The sequence below is a fragment of the Engystomops pustulosus genome, chromosome 7 (genome assembly GCF_040894005.1).
Source record: "Engystomops pustulosus chromosome 7, aEngPut4.maternal, whole genome shotgun sequence".
NCBI lineage: Eukaryota > Metazoa > Chordata > Amphibia > Anura > Leptodactylidae > Engystomops > Engystomops pustulosus.
Genome location: NC_092417.1, coordinates 97,217,547 through 97,226,317, shown reverse-complemented (window position 1 = coordinate 97,226,317; position 8,771 = coordinate 97,217,547). Strand labels below are relative to the sequence as shown.

Below are 8,771 nucleotides of genomic sequence, written 5' to 3'. Positions count from 1 at the left end.
ACCCAAAAAGCTTGATAATTAACATTTACGGAATGTCGGCTTTATGTTGGGATAATATTTTATGCGTCCTCACTTTTCTAGGATGTTATGAGGCGCAGAACTTTAGGTACCATTTTTCTCATTTCTCATGAAAATTGCCAAAACTCACATTTTAAGGGACAACTCAGCTTCCAAGTGACTTTGAAAGGCCTAAATAATAGTAAAACCACATAAATTACCCCACTATAGAAACGTCACCCCTCAACATATGTAAAACAACTTCTTTAAGTCTATTAACCCTTTAAGTATTTCACATGGGTTAAATTAAAACAATATGGACCTGCGATTTAGAAACTTTAGAATTTTTTTGGAAAATACATTGATCTAGGCCAAAACTGACAGTTTCAGAATAAATTAAATGATGAAACGCACTGCAACGTTTGATGCCCAATTCCTCCCGAGTGTACTGATACATGGCTGAGTATAGAAGCGGGTTCAATATTGATTTAGGTTTATTGTACAGATTGATACGGACGTGGTGATTCCAAATATGTACGTGTTTTTGTGTTTTATATACTTTATTTGTATTTTATATGTAACTGGGGAGATTATAGGACTTTTATTTTATTTATTTAATACCAAATTGCACATTGTAATTAAATAGTTCAATTCAGGCAGCCTTTATTTTAATTTTTTCAGTTTTTTTTCATGGGGTATACTTTTACTCTAGGTTGCCTGATTGATCCTACCATATTACAGTATGGCAGTATATGGGGATTTACCACATACATTTTACAAAATGTAATGTAAATGCGATGTGTTCATAATACTTTAACACATTAATTTTGTGTTAATGACTCTTTAGTATGGGTGCAACACAATTGATTATTAAAAAGCAGAGTATGTTCTAGTCAGTACCATTTTCCTTGGACCACTCATACATTAGAATTTATGAGAATCCATTAAAAATGGATCCCAGAATTGTGCAAATTTGCTGTGAAGATAGGAAAATATTTTTGCCTTTTTAGCTGGAGGGTGGCGGCGGTCACACGTGTGAATGAAGCCCAAGGCGGGATGCACCAGCCATGAGGTGAGCCTGATAACCCATGTCAGCATGGGTGTGAGAAGCTTCATGGAGAACCCACCTAATAAAAAAGGAGGAGGAGGGCGCAGTTCTGTAGCAGCAGAGTTCAGGTGAACCCCTGACCTAAGGGACCTTGTAAGTTGAACCCCTTTTTGAGCCACAAATATAAACAACCCTAGTGTAACTTCTGCACTGTACACAGGACAGGGAGGGAGGTCAGCAGTGACCTGTAGTAGCGGTAAGTCGCTGCTTAGGTTGGTGACTGGCTGCACGGGTGTGACCATTTTCATGCATTTAGATGGCTTTGTGGACAGTGGTGCCTGTGGTGGCCGGCTAGTGGCTGTAGCATTGAGGGCACAGAACCTGTGAGGATTGAGGGGTGGGGCACCTGTTTAGGGCTGAGCACATCATTGGCTATAATGGAGATGCAATGGATAGAGCACAGTTCCGGTTACGGACGCCACAGCCTCATACAATGAAAGGCACATAGGAGCCAGCTACTTCCCATTAATCGCTCTCCTCCACCTCCCTCGTCACGTGCCCACATGACGTCATCAGAGGGCCTCTCTCCCTCTAGCAGCTACTGCACTGCTCGTCTGTGTGGAGCCGGGACACACCCGGGCACCGGGGCCGGGGGGCTGCCGGAAGTCATGCAGGTGAGTATAGGGGATGGCCGTGCACCGGGGCACATTGCCAGGCCTAATGCCTTTAGGTGTGTTGGTATAATGGCCGCTGCCGGGATATGTATAGCCACAGCCCCCCCCCTCACACTCTGGTGTAATGCACAGTGCAGGGCGCCCCCTAATGGCTGAAGAGCCCTGCACAATGCATGGTCAATGCACGACCTGTATCTGGCGGCTGGATCATTCAGGTTCCCTCTGAAGATGAAGGTTTTATATATAATGATGCATTTATTTTGGGGTGCATGTTTTTTTTTTATGTGGGTGACCCCAACTTCCCCAGGAAATTATCCCAGTAACTGCATATGTCATTCTATAAAGGGGGCTCCTTGCCATTAGCAGTATGTAAGCAGAGACCACCTACTGTCACAGACTATCCTGAATCCCAAAAACTGCAATAGAAGGAGTTGCATAAAGCAGCGGTCAATAACATGCGCTTCCCTTAACATCTGCTCCATGTTTACTATAGAAATGTTTCCAGACATAATCCCAGTGTATTTTGCTGTGCACCTGTTTAACCCCTTATGGTTTGATCCCAATTTCAGAGCCGTTCTGTATAGAGGGTCAGCGTGGATGTAGTCAGTTCTCATAAGATGTCCCGGAGGAAACAGACAACTCCAAATAAAGTACATTGTGAGTAGCGTCCTGTTACGGCTAGCAGATATAACAGAAGCTGTGGGCATGAAACGTACACGTCTGTATAGGGGCTGGAGACACAAAACTGCTGTTTGTCAGGATGATTTGGTAAAGCTATCTGCATTCATTCCTTACACTGACAGCCATATATGCACAGTATGTGTAGTATATGAGCGATCAGAAGGCGGCTAGTGCTCTGCAAGAGCTGATTTTTGGTCATCTTAACTAACTTCCACATGCACACAACCGCCATAACAAGGGCTTGAATAGGACCCTTTTTTATCATTTCAGGCAATTGCCCAATAGCAGGTTGTGTGCTTGAGGCCAAAAAAGAAAAAGTGATTAAAAAGATACTGGGGTAGATTTATCATAAGAAAGGGAATGTCTTTAGATGTCTTTGACACTTTAGATAGCTTGATAAATGTTGAGGTGTTATTCTGCAGTGGACATTTTACTAAAATGAACATTTTTTTTTGCTAAAAGAAGGGTGTCAGTTAATAGGACTCTATAGGAACCTGTCACTAGCTGTATTTGTGAAGTTGTGGTGACAGGTTCCCTTTAAGACTCAAATGCAAATATACATTGCCCGCACCATCTCCAGAATGGTAAAAGTGCAAAGAACAGCTAGTTTTATGATTAAAAAAAAGGCCTCATTTAGCTCTGTTGTTTAAAAATTACAAAAAAAACCCCATGGCTTGTATGATGTGGTCATACAACACCCTTTTTTAACTCCTTAATGACCTGGCCCTTTTGTTTTTTGATTTTCATTTTTCACTCCCCACCTTCAAAAATCTATAACTTTTTTTATTTTTACACGTACAGTGCTGTGTGATGGCTTGATTTCTGCATAACAAATTGCACTTCATAGTGATGGTATTTATTATTCCATGCTGTGTACTGGGAAGCGGGAAAAAAATTCAAAACTCAGTGAAAATGGTGAAAAAACGCTTTTGCGCCGTTTTCTTGTGGGCTTGGATTTTACTGCTTTCACTGTGCACCCCAAATGGCATGTCTACTTTTTTCTTGGGGTCGGTGCGATCACAGGGATACCAAATTTGTATAATAGGTTTTATAATGTGTTCATACATTTACAAAAATTAAAACCTGTACAAAATTTTTTTGATTTTTGCCATTTTCAGGCGCTAATAACCTTTTTAAACTTTGGTGTACGGAGCTGTCATATTTTGCGACTTTTGATGACGTTTTCAATGCTACCCTTTTTAGGACGGTATGACCTTTTCATCACTTTTTATTGAATTGATACCTAATATGTTTATGATACTGTTTATTTATATTTATATCAGTTTTAGGGAAAGGGGGGAGATTTGAATTTTTAGGGTTTTTCATTATAATTTTTTAAACTTTTTTTTTTAATTTTTTAAAATTTTTATTGTTTTTCAGACCCCCCTAGGGTACTTTAACCCTAGGTTGTCTGATCCTACCAGGTACTGCCATAGTACAGTATGGCAGTATATTGGGATTTTCCACCCTTTCAGCCCGTGAGCCCTCTCCATGCACCCGATGTGCGCCGTCGCAAAATTTGTTTTTTCACCGCCTTCACTGCATATGAATTTTTTTTTTCCCCGCTTCCCAGTACAGGCAGTGCGGGTTAAATACAGGATAGGTTCTGTAGGTTTGATCTTAAGTTATATTTGTATGTTAGCCGGAACCTTGTAACCTTGGCCAAAACTTTTTTGGTCTCTGTGACAATTGGATTTAAAAAATGTTGGATTAACAATGAACCTTAATTGCAGACATCTTTGATAACTTTTACAGTTGATTATTGTAACCTAGGGCTAAAGTACAGTAAATTACCAACATCCAGAGGTCCATTTGTAACTAGGGTCTTTCTGTGAGTCGGGTGTCCTCAAGTAGGGGACCGCCTGTACACATGAAATATTAAATACTGTCACTATGAAGTGCAATTTGTTACAAAGAAAACAAGACACTAACTTGAAAAAGGGACTGATTGTTACAGGGTCAAAAACACCTAAACTTTAAATTGAAAATGAAAAGCAGAAAGAGTTACTAATAAAGAAAATGACATCATGAAAAAATACAGGTAGCCTTGTTAAAGCAAACCCCACACTACAGCACCGATGGCAAAATAAATAAAAACTGCTATGCCATGATGGAATCCTTTTTTGGGCAAGATCAAATTACGCTGCATAGGGGTCTGCCACCGGTTGGCAACATATAACTGTGTGCATTCCTACTGATTGAGTATTTTATGGGGCTAACGGATCCTTCTTTCCTTGCTCAGGGAAGAACATGTTTGCGGGGTTGGAGCAGCAAGCTTGTGAAGCAATGATGAAAACTGCGCTTGTAAAACAGGAAGTATCCGAGATGGAGCATAATGACCAGAGTATCAGTGAGTGGGGGCAAATTTTTTGTTGATAGTCTTTCTATTGTGCTGTTTTGGGGTTGTCACTTTTCTTATTGCACATTACAGCAGAAAAGGGCGATTACCATGTTTAGTTTTTCATTTAAGATTTGTATAAGTGGGCTTTAAAAGAGTAACATTCCTCAACCCGTGTCCATGTCGCCAAGTCCCATCCCTGGTCTACTACAACTATTCTGGTAGTCGTTGTAGCTACTACTCTGGTAGTAGTTGTATTGCAGTGGTTTTATGTCTGATCATTGTAGATATTTTCTCAGCACAGTTTTTCTCTGTATCCAGTGATTCAGATCACACATGTCTTTTTAATAGGGCTCCCATAGCAGGCAGAGCACTTTCTTTTTGAGGTTGGTACAGAATCTTAAGAACTGCCATACGTTGCCAATGTTAAGCTTTCACTACTTCAGAGTTCAGCTCAATCCTGACCACCCATCGTCTTTTGACATCGCTGCAGTTTCTTCTGCTCCCACGCTGATCACAGGAACAGGACCTGACACAGCCAGAGACACTAGGGAAAAGTCCATTAATACTTTGTTCATTTTTTTTTTTATTTTTTTTTACCTCGAATTACAGCAGATTCTCCTTCACAGTTTGTTTGCAGTGTATAGGATAGGATCTTAGCAACTTGTCTCCTCCTAGCAGCTCTTATAAAGCTGATAATTGGCAAAAATGCAAGAAAACTGAGATTGCACTTCAGATTAAAGTACTCATCACATACATATACTGTAGCATTCATTTATGCAAGTTTGGTAGACTTCAAGTTTGCTAAAATAATTGCCACCTCAAACACATTTTTTAATGACTCTGTAACATAATTACCTTGTTCTAGGTGACAGTGATGAGGATACAACCATTGATGAACTTTCATCTCCGGCTTCTGAAGAAGACAACACTGAGAAGGAAGCAGGGGATCCTGGAGCTAGCAGAAAGATCAGAAAACGAGAGGATATTTCTATGGTAACTCTATATATTATTATTAATACAGGGATGATAGTAGTCCTATTAAAGTAAAGTAGTAACTAAAATCAATATTAGTATTTGGTACTAATTTTTATGGCTGTTTTAGCTCTAATTTTTGTTAAAGGACTTTGGATCCCTGAAAAAGTTAATCAAAATATAAAATTGAGCCTACCATAAGCCACCACTAGAGGGACTTTCTGCATTTTGTATATACTTTGAGCATAGCAAAGCTGTCAGCTCATGGTGACCGAAATCAGCCAGAATTTAATTTGTATAGGCTTTTTCTCATGTGCATCTTCTATATACTTTGTCATATTTTTGTACTGGAATTAGTATTAAAATAATGAATTGATAAGTTGTAATCTAAAGAGATAAAATAAATCTTTATCAAAATGGTGGTAATATGTGAATATATAAAAATTATGTGCTAATGATCCTGTTTTAGATCTGATGAGATTTTAGTTTAGAGAGGCTCTTTTTTTCCCTGCTGACTTCTGTTATGACTCACGGGCCTACCATTTTTCCCTGAACATTTTCCCTAGCTGCTGTCTAGCTATAAAACCTAAATTATATAAAATATAGTCATTGCTTCTTCTTTTTCTAGGTCTCTGAAGGTAACCTGGATTCTGCACTTTTTATATGCCCACTTTGTCAAGTGGACTGTGTGAGCCACGAACAGCTGATCACTCATGTATATCAGGTAGGGGACATATAGCAAAACTATTCTAGTTGCTCATGGCAAACCAATAAGAGCTCAGCTTTCATTTTCCCGCAGAAGTTTTTAAAGTGTAAGCTGAGCTCGGATTGGTTGCCATGAGCAACAAAACACATTTTTCTCTCAGACACTTCTGATAAATCTCCCTCTTTGTGCTAATACCTCTTGTGTTGGTGTTCTACTTTTTGGGACCCAAGATAAGAGTTTTTATTGCTGACAATCTGGAATCCAAAACCGATAATTTTTTCTTAATCTTTTACTTTTTATATTGTCTTCAGCATACAGCTGCTGTGGTAAGCGCAAAAAGTTATCTTTGCCCAGTGTGCGGCCGAGCCCTCAGCTCCCCAGGTTCCCTAGGGCGTCACCTGCTAATACATTCAGAGGATCAGCTTTCTAACTGTGCTGTATGTGGTGCTCAGTTCTCCAGTCATGAAACGTTTAACAGGTATGGATCGCAATCCCAAATCATTGTCCTGTAATCTCTGTTCTTAATTTCTCTGCCGGCAATGGTCGCTCAGTTTTCAGGACTAAAGATTAAGATTTTAGGTTTCTATAGTCATTATATAGTCCTTGGCTACTGAGCATGAAACATATGATAATGTATAATACAGAAATTATGTCTCAATAGCAATATATATATCAAACTATAATTGTTTTTTGCTTTGTTTCAGTGAAAAGCTGCCAGAAGTTTTGTCCCCAGAAACTTGGGATCAGAACAGTCACGAAAATCCCAGCACTTTGGACTTCAATGCAGTTTACCCCGCTGGAGTTTTACTTGTGTGCAATAACTGTGTGGCTTATAGAAAGATGATGGCAACCCAAACCCCTACAGTGCGCAAGTGGGCTAGTCGAAGACAGAACGAGCCTGTGGCGGCAAGAATGCAACGACTGGAGCGAGAACGTACAGCCAAGAAGAGTCGACGAGACAGCGAGACCGCTGAGGAACGAGAGCTAAGAAGGATGAGGGATAGAGAAGCTAAGAGGCAGCAGCGAATGCAGGAGACTGATGAGCAGAGGGCAAGACGCCTGCAACGAGATCGCGAAGCTATGCGCTTGAAACGGGCCAATGAGACACCGGAGAAGCGTCAAGCGCGGCTTGTTCGGGAGCGTGAGGCTAAACGGTTGAAAAGAAGACTGGAAAAGATGGACATAATGCTCAGAGCACAATTTGGGCAGGACCCATCAGCTATGGCAGCATTGGCTGCAGAAATGAACTTTTTTCAGCTTCCAGTGGGAAATAATGAGCTGGAACAGCAGATTCTTGGGAAGATTTCGCTGGACGATCAGAACAACGGGACTCTACACTGACTGGATATCGTAGTACAGGGCACAATGTAATGCCTATTAGAATGTGATACAATTTAAAGTGGTTTTCTTACAAAGACAATTATTTCCTATACAGACTCCATTTGAATAGAACCACAGTCAAGTGCCGCTCTATACGTTTATATGTGACTGTCAGAGAGGCCAAATACAGTGCTCGGCTATCAACACAAAAAGTGAAATAAGGTGGCAGGTGTTACGGTCTAGTCCCTCAAACAGTGGACCGAGGACCCCCATTCTTGTGAAATGTGGGGGTCCCAGAGATAAAACACTTCTTCTCTATCCTGTGGATAGGCAATAGGTTGTCTTCATGGGAAATCCACTTTAATCATGTTTTCTTTATACCTCTACTGGGTCTCTCCAGAACTGAAAAGTCCCTTTCCTCCCTCCTTGGGTAGTCTGTGAAGTCCATTGCTCAGGATTACAAAGCTGCTGGAGGGAAATGTTTAAAGTCTGCATTTTTAGTGTGGATATTGTAAGATTTACCAAGAAACTATTATATGATCTGTGTAGGGCCCATATATATGGACTGTACTGTACTGTACGAGCTGCACAGACTCCTGATCCTGACCAGCGCGACTTTGTGATTTTGTTATACAGGGTATGAAAAACAAGCAGAAATCACATTTTGCTCACATGGCTCCTGTTGTGCTGTGTCTGACCTTTTTGCAGTAAGTGAGTTGTATGCGTGTAGTATGTCTTATTTATGTGTGTATGACAGAGTATTACAGCGGCATGTGTGTAACTGTGTAATGTGGAGCCAATAAATTATTTTAATATGGGTTAATGACTACCATATATTCCTTATTGTTCGTTTCCTTTTCTTCCCGAAGATAAGTTAAGTGTTGTGTTTGTTCGTTGCAACTACCTGGACTCTCAGCATAATAGTTCCTTTGTGCAAACCTATGTCCCATACTTAAAATAATCTTTCACTATGGGCATAATTTCCAGAACTCCGGGAAAAGCCCCTTTAAAATCTTATTTTTTCACAAACCT

The 8,771-nt window shown here is 40.3% G+C and overlaps 1 protein-coding gene across 1 annotated transcript; it reads left to right on the top strand.

Moving 5' to 3' along the window:
- Positions 1-1,494: 1,494 nt before the first annotated feature.
- ZNF821 (zinc finger protein 821) lies at positions 1,495-8,557 on the top strand. The gene is made up of 7 exons (XM_072117322.1): positions 1,495-1,719; positions 2,289-2,376; positions 4,643-4,750; positions 5,607-5,734; positions 6,342-6,437; positions 6,731-6,897; positions 7,124-8,557. Exons 2-7 carry the CDS (start codon positions 2,337-2,339, stop codon positions 7,758-7,760), a joined length of 1,176 nt encoding a protein of 391 aa, XP_071973423.1. The 5' UTR covers positions 1,495-1,719; positions 2,289-2,336; the 3' UTR covers positions 7,761-8,557.
- Positions 8,558-8,771: the final 214 nt, after the last annotated feature.

Coding starts and splice junctions, on each gene's coding strand:
- ZNF821 (XM_072117322.1), top strand. CDS start 2,337: ATGTCCCGGAGGAAACAGACAACTCCAAATAAAGTACATT. Junction 2,377..4,642: donor AACTCCAAATAAAGTACATT/GTGAGTAGCGTC, acceptor TTCCTTGCTCAG/GGAAGAACATGTTTGCGGGG. Junction 5,735..6,341: donor AACGAGAGGATATTTCTATG/GTAACTCTATAT, acceptor TTCTTTTTCTAG/GTCTCTGAAGGTAACCTGGA.